This window comes from Copadichromis virginalis, linkage group LG1 (genome assembly GCF_057382275.1).
Source record: "Copadichromis virginalis isolate Kocher_CV1m ecotype Utaka linkage group LG1, C_Virginalis_male_GT1.1, whole genome shotgun sequence".
Taxonomy (NCBI): domain Eukaryota; kingdom Metazoa; phylum Chordata; class Actinopteri; order Cichliformes; family Cichlidae; genus Copadichromis; species Copadichromis virginalis.
The window spans coordinates 11,687,223-11,708,851 of NC_140618.1; the positions used below are offsets into that span (position 1 = coordinate 11,687,223).

At 40.5% G+C, this 21,629-nt stretch overlaps 1 protein-coding gene across 5 annotated transcripts in view; it reads left to right on the plus strand.

Annotated features, from left to right (window-relative positions):
• Positions 1-282: 282 nt before the first annotated feature.
• shf (Src homology 2 domain containing F) overlaps positions 283-21,629 on the plus strand; it is a 96,468-nt gene continuing 75,121 nt past the window's right edge. For all 5 annotated transcript variants that reach the window (XM_085450971.1, XM_085450953.1, XM_085450942.1 and 2 more), the window contains exons 1-2: positions 283-1,027; positions 16,376-16,508. In XM_085450971.1, coding sequence (XP_085307097.1) covers positions 596-1,027; positions 16,376-16,508 — 565 coding nt within the window. In that variant the 5' untranslated portion in view covers positions 283-595. The remainder of the gene's footprint in view (positions 1,028-16,375; positions 16,509-21,629) is intronic.

Consider the following 21,629-nt stretch of genomic DNA (forward strand, 5'->3'; position numbering starts at 1 on the left):
AGTTTAAGAAACCTCCCTGTGTTATTCAACGGCTGCCTCACACCCAGAAGCTCAGACATGCTCTGCATTTACCAGAACATGTCCTCATGGATGCCAATAGAGAGACAAGCTAGAGATTAGACTCTACTTGGTTAGTACACAGAGGTGCGATTGTGCTTTCGACGGTTACGATAAGCTTCCCGAAGTCCGGTAGGTGGCAGTGCAGTGTTCTCAGGTAGGGAGGGCAGGTTGTGGAGGAGTGGGGGGGCGTGTGTTCCTCTTGCACAAGCGCTCGTATGTTGCTTAAACCTGACGTGGGTCGCAGCCGAGCGCTTAGAGCGACAGCGGCGTGTGTGCGCGCGAGAGTGTGTGCGTGTGTGTGACGGGGACAGTTGCGGCAGGGCAGATCAGAAAGTGCCTGTAGCTATTCTTTGGCCGGCTCGCGCAGTCCTCTTTGGACCGCCAGAGTCGCACGAGACTGGCGACACGCTCCGAAGCCAGTCGGCTGGCCGCGTGTGACCCGAGAATCCCTCACTGATGACCAGACTCGGGCTGCTCTGGCACGAAAGGTGGAACTAAACTACATGAATTGATTTGAGAGCGATGAACTGGCAGCATGGCCAAGTGGTTCAAGGAGCACCTAGGATTCAAAACTACCAAAACACCACCACCGGCTCCTCCGAAACCGGACTACAGACACTGTCACACCGGTGTGCCCGGTGCGCCTGGCTTCCAACAAACAAGCTCCGGGACCACCTTTCCGAGTCCCGCTCAGCCGGACATCCTCGCTGCCTACAAACTACAAAAGGACCTGGATTTCGAGGATCCGTACACTCCAGGTGGAAATATCTCATTCCCCCCGAGCTTGAACACTGTGGGGTCACCGGATATCAAGTATGTGTCACCAAAGCACCGACTTATCAAGGTGGAAACAATCGAAAAGAGCAGCCCAGCTCCCGGCGGGGGTGTCACGGTCACCCAGGCTGTCCCCGTAGGGAGCGTTAAATCTCCTACTTCACCTCCCTCGGACCTCGACAACAAGGAGAAGGTGGGTAAAGTTTGGTCCTTTCAGCCTGCCCCCGAGTCGTATACAGAGCAACAACTTTCTGCCTCCCACTAATATTTGTATGTGAACAAATCGTTTCCCTCAAAACCAAATTAGAGCTATTTCGTTTAAAACTTTACTCAAGGGAAAACGTGTGTGGTGAACATGGCACTTTACTGCTGTGAGGAATTAATCGTCACAACCGGCAGAACTTGTTATCACAATCGCACAACGGCTTTCCACCAGAATTGCGACATCAGCCCCTGTAAAAAGCTACACCACAGAGACTGTATGCCGTATGATAAATAGCTCAGTTTGTCAGCTGATATGCCCGGTTTTCATTTTAATGCAAAAAATGATCTTTCGCTCACCTTTTGAGCCTTCACGTGCAGACGCACTGCTGTCAGCCCATCTGTAGCTTCTTCTCGAGCAACTGTGATCTCGACAGTGGCTTTAATTGAACTTTAATCTAATCTTGTTTATCTAGACAGACCAATTTAGCGAATGTTCATTGCAGTAAAGCCTGCTGTCTTAGAGGGAAATTACTTGTGATGAGTTTATGGATATATTATGCTCTAATTTGATCCTCTCCTGGCTCTGCCAGCACATACTTCGCACCTTTTGCTTTTTTAACTTTCTCAGAGTGAATGTGGAGACTGACAGCCAGACAACACGCTGTGCCTTGGAGCATGCTGTCATGCCAGGCTTCTCAGGAATCCATGCACTGGGCTTATTTGGAGAAAGCTGAGATGTTTGGTATTAGTGGGCGTAAGGACATGTGGTTTTATAAGATTGATCCAGCTTAAGAATATTTTCAGTCTCTGCATACCTTGTTAACTGAAACCTGTGCTCATAACTCAGAGCACGCCTCAGTCACCTCTCTTATAAAATTTTTGCGTGCCTCTTGGCTTCACCTGCATGTTACTTCCTCCAGCACCTTTCACACTTGTCTTGTGACATTTGGAGTGTTCAACACTTTCATTTATACTCCAGTGTGTCTGCAGCCTGCCACAAGAGTGTTGCGCGAAGGAAGTCCAGGTTTAATGACGCGCAAGAAGATTGTTACCATCCCCTGAATTTCCCATATACCCTCAACACAAAAAACAGGAACCAAGTGAAACTCATAAAATGATATTCTGTTTCAGTGTTTGTTTTCCCACACTGTCAGCTCGTTTTCTTTTTTTCCCTATTTTTTTTATCAGACCTCATTAACTTGGTATGCCGGTTTGAGAATCAGGCAGCTATGTGTTATCAGAAGAAAAAGCAGGAAATGAAAATACACAGTTTTAACCAGGCACTGCAGCTGTTCTAGCTGATTAAAGAAATTACAGTTGTCTCTTGTTAATTGAAGCTTATTTAGATCTCACTAATTTAGAATTACACTTGCATCTGTGCTTCACCTCTCTCCCCATATGTGCACACATGGCTTTAATGTACAGACAATTGATGGCATAGTATGGGCTAAATACCTCACGCCGAGAAGCATGTTTGGTGTTATAGATGAGCTAAATCAATACTGACAGCTGGGGAGCTTAAGCAGTATGTCAAGAGAAGGTTTTTAAGGCTTTCTTGTCAGGTGATGAAGTTTCAATAAAAACGTGCAGTAACGGAGAGAGGAGTGAGATGAAGTAGCAAAAATAGCTGCCAAAAAATATTACACTGTTTCACAAATCTTTCCCCCACAAAAAAACACGGGTATGTCCCATATATTTACTTCTCTAAATGATGGATGAGAAATTTGGAGAAAAGCCCTTGAAATGCCGTAAGCTACGCTCCTTAACTTCCTGAAAGAGCATTGTGAGGCTTTTGTGAGGATTACATTTTGTGTGGAAGCTGAGGATTTCTTTTCCGACTGTTGCCGGCCACGGTAATTTTTGTAAATCCTTGTTAAAGGGATTCTCCTGGTGTGGATTTTAAAAATGTTGTTAATGAAGTTGTGTGTTCCATCAATCTCTGCAGTAAGCCTAATGTTAAGAGGTTAAAGGTAGGTGGTCGTCTTTGTGAGTTCTTCGTGTTTAACAGTTTCATAGCTATTTTTCTTTAGGCATTGTGTTACCACAAATGTAGGGGTATCTGCATAATGATAAAAAGAAGTGTGTTTCCACCTTGTAGCACATATCTAAGCGTAGATTCCCAGTCATAGTGATAGTTATTTGTCTTGCTGCAGACTAAATGCTGACTGCTAGGAGACTCTGTAAAAAGCGCACAAGTGCCTTAACAGCACTGCTCAGTTACATTGATGTTTTAATTACTTGACTCATGAATTCTAATTATATCACTGCTTGCCTAATGCCTGAAATGCCAATAGCAGAGTGGAGTGAATTTTCTGAAGTGAGAACACTGTATCTATTCTTACAATTTCAAAGTGTTCCATTTCATCTCATAAAATTTCAAATAATCTTTTTGCGCTTACTTTGATTTGCACTTTTAACATGGAGTTTTATGCAGACTATGGCGTTTAACTCATAGATTAATATTTTCAAAGTATTGTGATGCATTTTGTTTTTAATGATGCCAAGCCCTTCATGGTACAGTGAGCTGAGAGAGATGATCAATTATCATCCTGCCTTGGAGATAATTAAAGGCCTCATCTCCCAGCTCATCGCTCTACTCAGCACTAACTTAACTTCTCTCAAGGACACCCAAAAGTGGTGATGAGCTCCATTTGAAAATGTGTAAACAAAAGCAATAACGGAGAGCTGACAGGGTGCTCCATCTGGGCGGAGTGGTGCCTGTCATCATCGGTATCTGTCAATGCACCTGGGAAACGGCTGTTCCTAGAGCTGGGCGATATATCGAGTTTTTAAAACATATCGATATATTTTTATACGAGATATAAGATGTGACAATATCCTTTATATCGATATAGTCTATGTTACGTTATAATTATAGTTGTGGAGCCGCAAGTTTGCCTCTCTTTCGTCCACTTTTGTCTCTACGCAACGTTACTCCACCTCGCCTTCACTGAAGACAACTCCCCCTCCTCCCCCATCGCTTCACATGCAGGCAGCGACAAGACGGACACGGCAAATCTCCGTTAACGAGTTACTGCGCATCGCCCCATGCGTGGGGCTGGACGGCGTCAACGTGCTAACGAGCTAAACATGCTAACGAGCTAACAGCGCTAACCCTAAAATCCTTTCATTCTCTCAAAAGTTGATAGCGCGCCTTATGTATGAATTCTGGTTGTGCTTGATGGCCGCGAACTGATTTTATGTGGTACACGGCGCTCAGCAATCTGTCAAAAATGTTTGAGTACGACTTTGGTAAGCTACGGAGCTGCACCGCTTGATAGATTGTCGGCGCATTACGGCTACCGAGGAGCTTCGCGGAGTGATATGTACTGTGCATCAACGTAATATTACCGTATTGTGTGTGTATAAGGACCATAAATGGCACCTGTAAGAGACGTGGTTATGAAGCGGATTTCAAACTCCAGGCTATCAGTCACACAGTAAAACTTGGGAACAGAGCAGCTGTGAAATCTGTCTGTCTTTGTTATTACGCTCAGCGTCTTTTAGTTTACATTTTGACTGCACAATTGTGAGCTCTTTGTTTAGCACAAAAACAACCTTGTTTTCTTTTATTTATGGAGCATTATTATTTAATGAATGCTCATAATTTAATTTTGAGTAATTTTTCATGTACATCTGTGCTGTATGTTAATAAAAGTGTCTGTGTGACATCTGGGACACAGCTTTGACTAAGAACTCTCTTTTTGTTCTTACTTTATGGCTTAAAAAAAAAAATCGAGATATATATCTTATATCGCCATCCAGCTAAAAAATATCGAGATATGAATTTTGGGTCATATCGCCCAGCCCTAGCTGTTCCATCTAACTTTGGCTCTTTTTACTGCCCGTAGTACCTTTGATTCAGTGATCCCACAAGCCAGCTTGTATTTCTGTCTATAGAAATGAGTAGTTGGATCAGGCTTGCAGACAGTTGTTGTGCAGCCTGCAGAGGCATCTGGATAGACAGATATCCTCTATGCTTATTTTCCTTCTGTGCACCTTTTTACAAGACCTCACTCTGAATTTCAATAGATTTTGCTGGAGGAGAAAAAACTGTGGTATACCCTCCCAAGATCGGTAGTGTTTTTCGCATTCTTGGAGGATATAAGAACGTACTATGTGCTGCTAGTGTCTTCCATTACCAACAGATAGTACAGCCCCCCCCCCCCCCCCCCCAAAAAAAAAAAAAAAAAATCACTTGTCACTGCTTTTACTCAAGTTCCCATTAATATGTTCCCTTGTATCTGAACTGGATTGGTGAACAGTTGTCGATAAACGCAATGAGAGACTGATACACAGAGATTCCTACATTTGCTAGGGTTAAAATCCAATCTTATCAGCCATATGCATTAAAAGTGATCAGCTTGGGAAAAGTTAATGTGCTATTTCTTATTTTTTTTAACTTTACCATAGCATTCACGTATAGCTGTTGTCTTGGGGTAAAGTTTAGGGATTGTATTACTATAAAAAGGTCGGGAATGCAAAAACATCAAACTTGGTACGAGTTCATATACTTCTACCGACACATTTCCTTGTCTTTTGCATTGGTCAGACTGTCTGGACTGCATGCACATTACACTGCCGGTAGTGCATGTTTAATCTCCGCTCAGCTTCATTTCCCCACACCCTGAATATTTCCGCTTGGCCTTTCACCCTGGCACTCCAGACATCAGTGGAGTTGTATAAATGCATCCCACTGGCCTTTCACGGTCTCATCTCTGCCAGTGATAGGAAAAATGTCAAGCACAAACATCAATATCACCTGGGTCTGCGAGAGTACTTTTCTTCAGGGAGCCAGAAAATGGATGAAAACATGAGAGCCCATCATGTTTTGTTATAGCTCACCTTTTACTTGCAGTTCTCTGGCTTTTTGTATCAGACGGAGGCTGGCGAGGTTGATAGCAGGCCTGACTGGTTGTTGGAGCAGTGCGGTTTGGCAGCTGTTTCTCTAGTCTTTCACGAACCTATTTGTGTTCGCTCAGTTGGAAGAATATATCTTAAAGTCATGTCTTTCGTATGTTGAATTGTTGAATAAATATAGTATAATGGAATTATTGTATAGCAGTACTAAAAAGGGATGTGTGGTGTTTTTTGTTGTTTTTTTTCCACTGCTGTGACAATTTTATGCCCAAGTTGAAATAATCAACAGATTGGTGTGAAAGCTGTGTCGTGCTGTCTTGTGTTTTGCAGCTGCTGTTTCTCATAATCATGCTCGGTAGTTGCGGGCACATTGTGACTCACTATTTTGATAAATTGTGTTAAACTGTGTCACATAATTAAGTTTGCGTGTTGTTATGGCTTTTCTGAATCATAGCAATGAGGACTAGACAGTGATGTTACTGGTGAGATATGCCAAGCTTGATTGTAAGAGTGTTTTCTTCATTTCCACTTTGACCCATGTATCCACTAAAGGGCTCAGGAATGCCTTGAATTTCCTGAGTTATGCTAAGCATCTACAGCATTTTTTTTTAATCATACTGTCCAATAATAAGTTTTATTTGCCCTCTGCCACAGATGTAGTCTTTCATTCCAAACATTTTTTATACTCACCGTTTCTATGCTCTATTGTTGTTGATAACAGAGCTTTACAATGCATTCCTGACCTGAACAAGAATCTTAGAAGGGCTCTTTGAACGGAAGGAAGGATCACTGAGTTTAACAACTCAAATGTTTAAGCTCCACCTCGTCTAAAACAGTATGAGGTCATCTTGTTGTGGAAGATGTGAGCCATCATGTAACAGTTACTCTTTTAAAGTATGGAAAGGTTTTGCCTTTTGTCAAGATATCATTTTGGTGGAAACACAAATCCATTTAATTTACATCATGACATTGTAAGCTAACATCATTGAGTGTAATAACTAGCCATGGCTAAAGTTGATTTTTTGTTTTTTGTTTTTTTCCCCCAGCCATCCCACCACGTGCGCATAAAAGTTGTAGGCCTCGGGAATAATGGCCCTTAGCCATTGTTTGCTCATTTTCTTTTCTCTCCAACAGGGAACCTTCCTCCCACTTTAAAGAGTCCCGATGGAGTCTGTTGTGTTTGTTGCTCGATTTGCTTTTTCCAGCTTTGCGCCGAAACATCAGTCGTATAGTTCCACCAGGTCACAATTAGCCTGCAGACTAGTGCTGCAGCTCTGGCGGCTAGGGAGTTGTAGACACATGGCTCTGTTTTGTTTAATGACAGTGTGTGTAGCTGAGTGTACAAGCAGGCAGCCCTGGTCTGCAGGCAGATCGTCACACACAGATTAAAAGAGAAACAAATGAGTTTGCATGCCATCTGAGACACAAAGAGAGAATTTGCATAAAGCAGTGGCTTTTTGCCGTATTTTTGCAAGCTCACTCTAACTCTGATTTAAAAGCCATGCAAACTTCATCTGTAACCAAATAGTTATTTTTTTTTGCCTTGCTGTAGAGGTCCTAGAGATAGACTGATTTGCTTTTTTTCTTTTCTTTTCTTTTCTAATTTGGTGCATGCAAGTGGCTGCTGTTGTTTTTGTGTCACACTGCAGGAGGCAGCCAGACTTCCGTCTTGCAAACAGAGCTGCCCTGTGATCTAAGTGCCCACCAGGAAGCCGAACACTTCCATTTCTTCTGAGCGGGATTCCAGACTTTTCATTTCATGCATTCTTTGAATGAGAGAAGATTTGAGTAAAAGAAATAGAACTGCTGTAATGCTACTGCATCATTTATGCAGACAAGATAGTGTTTTACTCCTTTTGTTTCTTAAAATTAGTCTGTTTGTTTGTTTTTTTTAATCAGTTGTTTTGGTGATAAGATTAAAGGAATAGAATTAAACCACTGTCTGAAGTTGTATGGTAGCAAATGCAGAGTGGCTTGGTTGCTCCAGGATTAAGGAAGTGCTCCCTTCCTGACAGGAAGTGTTTACAACTTGGTGACATTCCCTTTTTAACTTGACAAGTTTGTGCTTGCCCCTCTTTTCTGGCTGCCTATTCTGCTTTTCCCTCTTTTAATAAAATGCTCCTGGTGGCTGTTTTTACTTGAGAATTCTGAAAGTTTCAAGTGGCAAAAGGCACATAACTTTGTTGAAACAGAGTAGTGACTGTTCCTCAACCATCTGAACGTAGCCTTTCTTGCCGTTCGCTATGCTCCTTAGAGAGGTGGGAAGCCGCGTAGCAATAGCAGCGGTATGGAACTCCACCCTGCGCTAGCTCTATTGTCACAGTGGGCAGTGTATAGCAACCTTAGTACATCCTCACCAAGCAGAGGCAATCTGAGGCCACAGAGCTCCCAGTCTCAGTCAGCTCATCCTCACATAGCGTGAAAACATTTCTAGCTTTGTTTAACGCCGCCAGTGCGTTTTGTTTTCCTCCCTGCTCAGTGAATCACACTTTCATAATCAAAGCTTCTTTCCCTGTGGATCCCATCGTGTTATTACATGAAGCCCTATTCTCCTGTTTGTCACTTTGTCTTATAGAAGCTATCACTAAAATATGGCGTTTTTTTTTTACATGTACATTATGATAAAACCATCAAATGGGAGCATATTGCATTTTCACTGCAAATGCCAGCATAAACATTCAGTGGGCAGACAACTTTTTCTTTCCATCTTAAATTATTCTTATATCTTAAAACCGAGGCATTATATCGTAATGCCTGTAGTGTTGAGGACAAATTGTTTGTTCACACTAGCACAGGATTATCATATTTAATGAAAATTCCTACATTCCATCACAGTACCTGAATTATTCTTGACTCTTGTGTGGCACCACTTAGTGTATGTAGCAGAAACACTGCCAATAAATCTATCACACAAGGATGGGGACAGAGAAAGGAAATTGGATTTTGTCAAGCGTGTCGTCAAGTACTTAATCTTGAATATCTGTCACATATTAAAAGCAGCGTCCCCTCTACAGGGTGCAACCCGCTGGCTTCTCTCTCCCCCCCCCCTCCCTTCCCCTCGCTGGAGTTTTTAAGTGGCTGTGTGGAGTGCGTTTCAATGAAGGGGATCCTTGGGGACAGGTTGGGGTGTTTTCTGCTAACAAACTATGCATATGCATTTATCAGGAGATCGGGAAAGAGTAGGTAATTGCAGAAAAGTGGGGGTGCAGATTTAGCTCTTTATATATGTGAAATAATCCACACTGGATACTATTCGTGGAGTAGATCCGCAGGAAATGTTGTTTGAGCAATTAATATAAGAGACCATGTCATAAAACATGCTTATATCTACTTACTTTTTGACCTGTAAAATTGATTGTTTAGTGGCTTAAATGTCACATTGTAGCTTGTTTGGATGATTTCTGAATCTTAATTTAAACCCTTACTTCTTGCCTTTTTCCAATGCCACCAAATTATTTTCTTACACTGTCTTTCTTCTGACTTTTTGAGCTTCCCCCAACAAGTCGATACAAAAAGCCATACATTTTTTTCAATAGCTAACGATGACTGGCTTAATAATTATTATAATCACTGAGAACAAGCTTTTGTTTCAAGTTAATTTTGTGAGCACTCTACATAAAATTAGGAAAAGGCACAAGACAGCTTTAATTGGAGCGATTGTTTAAATTGCCCTATTATTGTGGTCGAGGTTGCAGTGTTCTGTGTTAAGTACAACCAAAATGCAGTTTAGAGTGTAGAGGTTCTATAGCCTACTCTCATTTGCTTTTAAAGATGCTTTTGGGGAAGGTAATAATGTCTAAAAAGAACTCTGCACTACAAAGGCAGTACTTCAAAAATTACACTATGTGATTCTGTCAATCTCCCTTATTGAATTAGGATCTGTGAGAATCCTAATCCACTTGTAAATGGGATAAGGAAGGCAAATGATTTGATACTCATGATTGGCAGTTGTCTTAGTAAAGAAGTCTACTCACAGGTGGTGATGTTAAAGTGTGAAATGTGTGCTTTTCTGGGTCACTAGCAGCTGATTAGACTTGCTGAACATAGTTAAACCTTTAGTATAAAGGCACATGCTATACAGATATAAAACATACCATATTTAAAACCTACAAACACTGCACAAGTGTGTCTGCTCAAGTTGAACAAATGCACACATTGAGATGGGTTTCAGCAAGGCCTTGAACACTCCCAAAAGTGTTCGTTATCAGTCCACATTACTCATGAGTATCAACTATCCAAGTTGATTCTCATGAGCTCACAAAGAACTTCCAGAACGTCTACTCTGAGCTGAAAAAAGATCACGAAAAGGTAAAAATAACATAGTCTTCTGTCATTTTTACTTGCTGTCATTGTGGTTGACAGTTGTATTTCTTCCTCTGTCTTTATTTCACTGCACAGTTAATGGTGCTCTCACAGTGCCGGTGTGGGGACGATCCAGGTGTACTTGATATCTTTTACATCCCCTTCCTTTCTGACTCAACTGTTTTCTACATTGCCGGATTGTCTCTCCACTGAATTGTGACGCATGGTATCAGTTTTGCTGTTGCTGCATCTGGAAGCATTCCCATGCAAACCATGATTAACAACAGCCTAAATCACTTGTGCCAAAAGAACCAGCTTCACCCTAGCTGGCGTGCGAAAGCCGCTCCACATGGGCAAGAGTGCAGAGATCAGAACAACATTTTAATGTGGTCTAAATCTTAACAGGGGTGGGGTGTAATAAATAAGTCAGCACCCACAATGCAGATGTCTGAGGACGACACGTGCACAACTGATGGCTGTGCATGGGCTGCAGTATTTTTGAGTATGCTAATAGTAGCTGCTGGTACACTAAATGGTGCTATGAAAAGAAAATGAAAGGGGCTTCTGTTTATTTTACAGCGCGACTCCTGATCAGGCTATAAATGCTCTGAAGAAGTGTGGGGGGTGCTTTTATCTTGTTTCCTTCGAAGTCTCCATTTTTTTTTTCTTGCCTTGCTGATGCATGTTTACTGACACTGAATTGCTGCTCTCGACTGATTCTCCAATTAGATTAAAAGCAAATCAAATGAACACACCTTGAAATAAACAGGGTTTTTGTTTATTTCCACTGAAGTGCTCTTCATTGCTGCATGGACTGCAGTAGCTTGTGACTGATTGCAAGGCAGCGCCTTTAGAGCAAATATATTAATTTGATTAGGTACCCCTGCAGACTCCTAAGCAGGCCTTTAAAGGATGCACATCGCTCTTCAAAGCTTCCAAAGAGGCAAAATGCTCTAACAGCAACCATGTTTCTTAGGAAACATTTCAATAAAGTTTCATTAATGTCAGGCCTGTATGGTAGGAACTGCACTCCTGCACCGTCTCTCCTTTAGAGGCAAAGCCAGTTTTCCATCTACCTAATCTATTTGGGAGATGCAGAACCCAGCAAAGCTCAGGACTGCACAAGGGGCTTTCAATGAAATGTAACCAGATTTGTGCTTGCTTCTTAGAAACATAAAAGTATCTTATTGATGGTAACTGTGTTATGTCAACAGAGAGCCTGTGATCGCTTTTGCTTAAATAAATTGCCTTGAGGGAGTGTTTCTCACTGGTATGTTCTTTGGGGGGGGGGGGAAATGTAGCCACGTTATCTTAGGATGACTGCCCACACAGCATTCATCCTGTGTTTATAGACAACGATAAGATGGGAGAGCTATCAGCAGAGGCATTTCAATGAGGTACAGCTTGCTGAGTTTGGATTTACATGAACATTTTTTTCCACCCCACAGGAGAAAGCATTCTTTATACAAGTCAGTCTCCAATAGTGTCTCCTCAGCTTTTGTCTTTTCTCCCCTCCCCTCCTATATTCTTTAACTTGACTGTTCTTTAAATAGTGGCATGTTTTCCTTTTTTTGTTACACCGAAGAACAAAAGAGCAACAAGAACAAAGAAGCCTTTTGAAATGCCTTAATGCAATTGACCCACTAAGCACAGACTTGTATTAGGTTATCGGTGGCTGAAATCCCTTGTGGCGCGAGACATAAATCACACACGTCAGTCCTCTTTCGTTTTTCTTTTCTTTCTCCCTTCTCCCTCTTTCTGCAGCCTGCTGACTTTTGTGGTAGTTATAGGGCTTGAACCCTGACTAGCCTCTGATGCATTCTATTCCTCATGTGTATATGACATTAATATCATCACTCTGCTTGCATTTATTTAACAGGAGTGGTGTTAATCCCAATTTTCCTCTTTTTTTTTTATGGTTAAAGTCTTTTTTTTTTCTGTTTCCTGAAAAAACCATCCATTTGCTGATGGATTAGGGTTGTAAAATGCCAACAATGGACATGTAGCTTGCTCAGTATTCAGCGATCTATTGTGTTGCCCTTAAACCATTTGTGCTCAAATTTCATCTAATGCAGTTTGTGGATTTCAATTTTTTTCGTTTGGATTCTTTTGTTCTTGATTATCTGATGAGCCGACTAAACACATTATGCTTTAAGACTGCTGGAGGATCGCAGCCTGCGCTTTCTCACTTCTAATGGAAGACCAGGGTAAAATCAAAGTGTAATCCTAGAAGCTCTAGCATCACGGACATTGAGCCAAAGTGGCAGGTGCCTATTATAGCCTCCCTCCATTGCTAATGTTCTCCCTCTGTTCCCACTGATTTGAAGTCGGCTTCATCGCCTGAGAGCCGCAGTGCAGTTCAAGAAGTCTGTTGCTATCTCCTTGGCCACGTCTTATACCTGCCAGAGCTCTGGCAGGTATAAGACGTGGCCAGCCGAAATCTGAACTGTGGAATGAAAGTAATTGAGTGAGTTCTCTCTCTATGCTGCAGACCAGTAAAGGACCTAGATACCACAGGGACATGGCCTAAGCCCGTCAGGTGGCTTTGTGAGATTTATATAGACTTACATCACAGCTTAGCAAAGACCTGATATATGGAGGCACTGCAGTCTTGTGCTGAGGGGGGAATTTTACTTTCATGACAAGTGTGGCTTGGCTGCAGTCTTGACACACCCTGGCATGCCGTAAGGCAGATGGTGTGTCCCCAGGCGACGCCACTGCTCTCTAGCACCCCTCTCCTCAAAGCCCCTTGTTCGTCCTACTGACAAGTAGTCATTAGTGCAGTGGGACAAGAAGAACACATTGGAACAATTTGGATATATTAACCACCTCCTCTGTCCTATCTTGAATTGGACTGCAGGGCTTGTATGATGGCACCAAATAGACTTTATCTGACTGTGAGTAGTTTAGAGATCTCCAAGTGCAAAACAATGACCTGCGTGGGATGAAATTCATAATGTTCTTACCAGCTTATGGATGACAATAAAATACCATACGTGTACACATTACTGGTCTAAAGACCAAAATAATAATAATGATCATATAGTCTACAATTTTCCGTGAGGTATTTATCAAACAGCTCAGTGTCACTCTTTTTAATGAGATTTTGCCTCATAACTCAAAATGAAACTTAACTGATGACCTCGATATATCAGTACTACATAGTTTCATTTGATATTGGTGGGGAGACTGAAAACTAGTTGGTCTGATACTTAAGTTTGGTTTTGAATTAAAAAAAGATGAGTTCACATTCGGTTCTAACTGAAATGCAAACACAAGCAACATGCCGAAAAACCATTTACTTCCCAGCTTTGAGCCTCATATATACATGCACTTTACCATGCAAATCATTATGACAAGCACTTATGAGCAGGAATGAGAGATCATGATTAATAGTACTGTTAATCACAAGTGTGGATGCATCCCTTTAATCCGTCCAACAGATTTCTTGATTGTAGCTCCAAAACAGAATGTTTTAAATTATTTAAAGGGTTTTTGAAATACTGAAAGCTCCTGCAGATAAGCAGAGAAGAAGAATTCAAGGCCCACTTATCACTGATTGCACATAGCTGTTTTATGTTTGTAGTTTAGGAAGGTAAAATGATGCTTACGTTTGAGTGAAGTGTTTTGCTTTCTCTGCCCACCCGTGCTATGCTACTATCTTTGTTAAACAGCTAACATTTTGAAGCCTTGAACATTAAGCACTGGTAGACTGCAAGACTGATTAATTTAAATTCAAGCTTCTGGCAAAACAAAGGATGGCGTTTGAATCTCAAATGATGGCTTTGGTTTCTATCCACGATCGCATCCATCCCCTCTCTTTCAGAAGTTTTGTGCCCAGCCTTTATTTGTCCTACATAATGTCAACAGGAAAGGCAAAGTATGATGTCATGCATTTGGTGTGGTTCCACGCATTACTCGAGTGATTGCCATTATTTCCTGAAATTTGCTCAAACATCCTTTGGCCCATGATGAAGGTGCATTAAGTGGTAAGGTGATTGAGTTCAAGCAGGGAGCTCTGCTAACACACTGCTAGGAGTAAACATACAGTATAGTATAGTTTTTGCTATGTGAACATGGGAGCTCTAGCTTGTACTCGTACATTGCTGTGCAGTTGTATTGTGTTAAAGTGAATTCATCTGGAGGAAAGCAGTTATGTAAATGAATGATACACCTTTTAAAGTCACTTTAAGAGTCACTCTGCTGCAATAAGTAAACCACAGTAAGATATCTACTGGACTTGTTTGCCATTAAGGAGAATCCCGTTTTTATTAATGAGGGTTACTTATTCTTAGATTTTGGCTGTGTTTGTAGTTTCTGTGTCTGAAGTGGATTTGCCACATAATATGATTACCGATGGCTGTTTTCAAGCAAGAAGGTGCAAGATGGTAATGATACTGGATCTGATGCATAATTTTAGGGTCTCTTGGGCTGCAAAGATGTCACTTATCAGACTGCCTGAATTTTAATCTCGCTTTTCTGTAAATATGTATATCTTTTGCAGCGCAAAAACAAACCAGGACGATGTTTGTATTGGATTTTTCCCGCTGTTTGAATTCACAGCAGCAAAACATTCAAGGAACCCATAATTATGTTGTGGCAGAAGAAAAGTCCTAGTTATTTTCCCCAAACAGATGGAGAGTGAATACTGAAGAAAGCAGATTTAACTCAGAGTAGCTGCTATGAACACATCCGCGGTGCTTTACTTTCTATGCTATTATAGCCTAATCCACATATAGTGAGGATGATCTGAGCAGGAATATACCTGCCAGCGTTTCCCTGTCACTAAGCAGCTTACAAATTATCCCTAGACAGTGAACTTGCATTTAATACTTGGAAACTTTTCAAGATGTCTTTTTCTTCTTTTTTTTAAATGTGTGACTGCATTAAATGATACTTAACCTTGATCGATGATGTTAAAATTCCTGCGTTTCTGGCACGAATTTTGAGGGTGTATCTGTGCATTTTCTTCCCTGAGGGTTGGCAGGTGTGTGTGTGTGTGTGTGTGTGTGTCTGTGTGTTTGTGGCACTCTCATGGGTGGCCTGGATATGGAGTTGGCTTTCGGGGAGTATGCTTTCTCTGCGGCAAAAATGGACAGAGGTTTCTCTCAAAAGAACGCTGGCTCGGTGGAGGCACAGCATGGCGAGCATGAGCCTCAGTCCACCTCCACTCTGCCCCTCCCGCTCCCATCCACCAGATGAGTGATGAGCTTGTTTATAATGAGACCAAATCCCTTCCTGTTACACATGACTCATTGGGTGTAGTGCCAGTCGTACATATTCACACAGTCATTTAGGTGTTTTCTTGTTTGTGCACTGACCTTTAAAAAAAAAAAAAAAAAAAAAAAAAAAGGCCCTTTTACTAACATGTTTTCAGATTACGTAACACGCACTGCCCTGCCCTGCCCTTCTCTTCTCTTGTAACCACTGATTGGTAGGAGCAGACAGAGGCTCCAGAGAAAAAGTGCGTTTTCTAGCCACTGGTCCAAATGACCTCAGTCACACACCCTTATTAGAGCCAGTGCTCAAGAGGACAGATGGTTCAAATGGGAGTTTATATCCTTTCAAATTCAAGGTCCATAGTTTTGAAGTGGTGTGCTCATAAATGAAGCAAACATTTCAAGGAAAGCAATATCCCCCCAAGGCACTGTACAAGTGGGCTAGCTTTGCTCCCTAAAGGTTTGAGCTGTATTTCTGGGTCTCAGGACATCCACCTAATTGCCATCCACTGCACAAAATGCTCAGCAAAAAAGCAAGACTGCAATTAGCCGTGGCTCACTGCCAGCTCGGGATAAATCTGCCAAATTGTTTCTCTTAAGAAAGTTGAGCAGTTGTGGTCTTCTTTCCTCTACTTTTGAAATGTAGGCCTGTCACAAGGCTATCATATAATTAGGCAAACCAGCAGTAGCAGAGTGTGCTGTAAGGCTAAAAGCTGAGGCATTGTGGCGGTGTGCTGGGGCATGCAGAGGTGGGGCATTATTTATGTATTTCACCCTTTATTCTCTGGCTTGCCTCAGTGGATATTGCTTGGTACTGTCCAGGGCCAAAGTGGTGTCTGTCACAAAGCACCATACTCATGTTGAGTGTTCAGCAGTGTTCCCCGGTTGCTCTTTCAAACTTTTTCTCTCCTTCAACCTGACCTTATTTCTTTTCTTTTTTTAAAAATCTCCTACAGCTCATTATTCTTGAAGACTACGCGGACCCTTTTGATGCCGAGCAGGCTGGCGGCACTCAGACCACCACAGAAAAAGTGACAACTGAGAACGATGGTTACATGGAGCCATACGAAGCCCAGAAGATGATGGCAGGTAGGTCAACATGTTAAATCTTCTCTCTAGTCACCCTTTTGTGTGTCCGCATGTGTCACATGACTGTTTCTAACCCTCTCCACACCTGCAGTAATCACAAGTTAAGGACTTATTGTAGTGGAGTGGTCATTAATATGCAGTGTGATGAGGTTATATGAATTAATGAAGAGGCTCAGATGCCCTGATGCCATTTTACAAGACAGGTGCAGCAGAGCATAAATGACTAGTGTGTCACAAAAGATGTCAAACCATTTTCAAAAGCTGTGATTTTGCCCATAAGAAAAAAATCATGCAAGGATTTAAATGATGCAATGCTTCTAGGAGAAGGAGATGTATATATTTTTCATTGAACTGTGCAGACACGGAGACAACCGCTTGCTGTGATTTCCAGGAAGGCTTTTTTTAAAATTCTCGACAACAATAGCTGTGTGCTAACACAAGAATTTAGTCTAACCACATTCCCCATATGGCTTCGTCACTGCACGTTCATCCTGTGGCTGAGCAAAGCGGTGACAAAGAGCAAGGAATATGCACAAGGAAAAAGAGAACTGAGGAAATATCTTTAAGCAAACAAAACAAGTGGCAGCTGTTTTCCTCTCTTTTACTGACTTTAGTATCCAAGATGAGGATGATGGAAAATATGAATAGCAGATTTGGAACTGTGAATTGACTAAAAGGTATTGTATATGATAGTCCCGATCCACAGACATATGATCCGTATACTGTTTCCTCTAACCAGCCCTTACATTGCTCCATTTGCTACCACGGAGGCAGGACGTGAATGTCTCTGTCCCTCTACAACAATTTTCTTTTAATGGGCCTCCAGACAATCTCTTGTTTTTATCTGTCTTACTGGTTTGACCTCTGGCCGAGTCTTTGCCTCTGCAGAGTACAAAAACTCAGGATAAATCTCCTCTCTCGGAATGAGAAAGCCGTAAAAGGAAAAAAGAAATTTCAACAAGACTTGTGGTATCGCTAGAATCTTGAGCTTATTCCAAGTTCTTGGCTGCTTTATAAATTTTACTTGACACAGCTCTGCATTTGGCTATATTGACAAACAGTTCTATTCTGGCAGTAGCTGTCTGTTTGATTCAATTAAGTTTTCACTTTATTTTTCTGGTCGTTGCTATCTTTGTAACCTGAGGTGGTGTTATTTTCAGGCTTCCTGCTTTCATTTTTTATATGTATTGATTGCCATTTTTTGGTGGGGTGTTGTATAAAGAGAGCTTTGAAGAGATCTATATATACTTACTGTCTATATTTTAATATTCAAAGTCCTTGGATTGCTATTTCCTCAATGGATGCCATCAGGGACATGAAAGAAGTTATTACATTTAACATACTGGCAACATACAGCGCTGTGCAAAAGTCTTGAACATCCCCTTCGATCGTTTATATTTTGATGCCCAGAAGCGAGATGTTCTTGTGATGCAGTAAAAGCATACCTGGATAGATAAAAAACCCTTGGATTGGCCTCCCCAGAGTCAGGACCTCAACAGTATAGGATCATCTTGACACAGAATGGAACAAAAGCCAAGCAACATCCAAAGAGAAAATACATTTTGACTGTCTTTTAAGAGATGTATTCATGAAGTCCACTTAAAGAAACCACAAGAAAGCTTCAGGTTCAGGCTGTGTTGAACAGCAGAGGCGATCGTAGCAAATATCAGAAATGTACAAACTCTGTTTTTGCCTTATACCCTGTATTTCCATGTATGTTTGCGGATGTTGCAGTAAATCGCTGCACCTATTCCCCTGGCAAAATATATAAAGAAATTATGGGTGGCTCAAGACCTTTGCACAGAACCAAGTATAGAAGAAACACTGGGGATGAATAATCTTTTTAGTAAATGCTTTCCTCCATATTCACACAGCTACCAAATTCCAGATTCAAACTTGGAAGCTGCACACTACAGCCCCACTGGTACAGTTGGGGGTCAAATGCCTCACCCAAGGGCGTCTCAGAGATATGAGGGTCAGGCTCTTTCACTTTCTCCCACTGTGCAAGGCCGGATGCACGCACCAATGCATCAACATACTGGCTATGCTATAGAGTAATTGCTGCATCTTTCGTTCTGACAGCATCTTAGTCAGGCAGAGCTGCACACTCAGAATTTCATCAGCTAACAGGAGAAGGAGGAACTATTGCACAGACTGCTGCACTCTAGCAAAAGTGCCCTAATTCTGTCTAATTATGTCACTACTGGTTCCACAGATGGGTGCAGATGGACACCAAACCCTAAACATGCCAGCACAACACAAACTTTTCTATTTATGACTGTCAAAGCAAGTTTTAATTATTTAATTACTGCTGGCCAAATTTATACCGTCTATAAAATGGTCTGTCTACCTTCTCATAAAATGGACCGTAACCGTCTCAACTTGCAAACTCAAAGTTGTGTGTAAAATAGTCTCTTATGAAAACATCTTTCCAATTAATTTTAATTCCGTTGTTTTCATTCTAATTCTGTTTGTTTTAAACTTCCATTGTTTTCATTCAAATTCTATTCATTTCATTGAAATTCCGTTGTTTTCATTCAGATGCTGTTGTTTTCATTCAGATGCTGTTGTTTTCATTCAAATTCCGTCGTTTTCATGTCGTTTTCATTCAAATTCTGTCGTTTTCATTCAAATTCCGTTGTTTTCATGTCGTTTTCATTCAAATTCCGTTGTTTTCATGTCGTTTTCATTCAAATTCTGTCGTTTTCATTCAAATTCTGTCGTTTTCATTCAAATTCTGTCGTTTTCATTCAAATTCTGTCGTTTTCATTCAAATTCCGTTGTTTTCATGTCGTTTTCATTCAAATTCTGTCGTTTTCATTCAAATTCCGTTGTTTTCATGTCGTTTTCATTCAAATTCTGTCGTTTTCATTCAAATTCCGTTGTTTTCATGTCGTTTTCATTCAAATTCTGTCGTTTTCATTCAAATTCTGTCGTTTTCATTCAAATTCCGTTGTTTTCATGTCGTTTTCATTCAAATTCTGTCGTTTTCATTCAAATTCCGTTGTTTTCATGTCGTTTTCATGTCGTTTTCATTCAAATTCTGTCGTTTTCATTCAAATTCTGTCGTTTTCATTCAAATTCTGTCGTTTTCATTCAAATTCTGTCGTTTTCATTCAAATTCCGTTGTTTTCATGTCGTTTTCATTCAAATTCTGTCGTTTTCATTCAAATTCCGTTGTTTTCATGTCGTTTTCATTCAAATTCTGTCGTTTTCATTCAAATTCTGTCGTTTTCATTCAAATTCTGTCGTTTTCATTCAAATTCTGTCGTTTTCATTCAAATTCCGTTGTTTTCATGTCGTTTTCATTCAAATTCTGTCGTTTTCATTCAAATTCCGTTGTTTTCATGTCGTTTTCATTCAAATTCTGTCGTTTTCATTCAAATTCTGTCGTTTTCATTCAAATTCTGTCGTTTTCATTCAAATTCTGTCGTTTTCATTCAAATTCTGTCGTTTTCATTCAAATTCCGTTGTTTTCATGTCGTTTTCATTCAAATTCTGTCGTTTTCATTCAAATTCCGTTGTTTTCATGTCGTTTTCATTCAAATTCCGTTGTTTTCATGTCGTTTTCATGTCGTTTTCATTCAAATTCTGTCGTTTTCATTCAAATTCTGTCGTTTTCATTCAAATTCTGTCGTTTTCATTCAAATTCTGTCGTTTTCATTCAAATTCCGTTGTTTTCATGTCGTTTTCATTCAAATTCTGTCGTTTTCATTCAAATTCCGTTGTTTTCATGTCGTTTTCATTCAAATTCCGTCGTTTTCATTCAAATTCCGTCGTTTTCATGTCGTTTTCATTCAAATTCTGTCGTTTTCATTCAAATTCCGTCGTTTTCATGTCGTTTTCATTCAAATTCTGTCGTTTTCATTCAAATTCTGTCGTTTTCATTCAAATTCTGTCGTTTTCATTCAAATTCTGTCGTTTTCATGTCGTTTTCATTCAAATTCCGTCGTTTTCATTCAAATTCCGTTGTTTTCATTCAAATTCCGTTGTTTTCATTCAAATTCCGTTGTTTTCATGTCGTTTTCATTCAAATTCCGTTGTTTTCATGTCGTTTTCATTCAAATTCTGTCGTTTTCATTCAAATTCCGTTGTTTTCATGTCGTTTTCATGTCGTTTTCATTCAAATTCTGTCGTTTTCATTCAAATTCCGTTGTTTTCATGTCGTTTTCATTCAAATTCCGTCGTTTTCATGTCGTTTTCATTCAAATTCTGTCGTTTTCATTCAAATTCCGTCGTTTTCATGTCGTTTTCATTCAAATTCTGTCGTTTTCATTCAAATTCTGTCGTTTTCATTCAAATTCTGTCGTTTTCATTCAAATTCTGTCGTTTTCATGTCGTTTTCATTCAAATTCCGTTGTTTTCATGTCGTTTTCATTCAAATTCTGTCGTTTTCATTCAAATTCCGTCGTTTTCATGTCGTTTTCATTCAAATTCCGTCGTTTTCATTCAAATTCTGTCGTTTTCATTCAAATTCTGTCGTTTTCATTCAAATTCTGTCGTTTTCATTCAAATTCTGTCGTTTTCATTCAAATTCTGTCGTTTTCATGTCGTTTTCATTCAAATTCCGTCGTTTTCATTTAAATTCCGTCGTTTTCATTTAAATTCCGTCGTTTTCATTTTAAGAAGTGGACTGAAAATGACTCATCCGCTGACTTTTTAACTGTTTCTTTATAGAAACTGTTTCATCTTAACTGTTTCATCATCTTCTTCTAGCTTTTTATGTGTCTACACGTCTGCGCTCACCTCATTCAGCAGACACACACGTTGGTTCAGTCGAAGTGTGAGCGTTTAATACATTTTCTGATCAGTGACAGTAATTATACTGTAGTGTCTTCAGATAACCTCATTTGAACTGCATAGTTCCTTGTTTTGTGACACAAAAGCCATGTCATAAACACCGGGAACCACAGACTCAGGTATACAATTCCAAGAGTTTGATGACATCTTTAGAGTTTAATCGTTACTTGTGGTTTTGCACAGCTTTGAGTAGAAATTTGGTTGTGATCAGCCAAAAGGCAGCTGTATGAACAACAGCATGACTAAGCGGAAGTTACTTCAAAGACTGGGACATGCCAGCAATTTGAAATATAAGGAAAAGAAGAAGAACATTTGAGCATT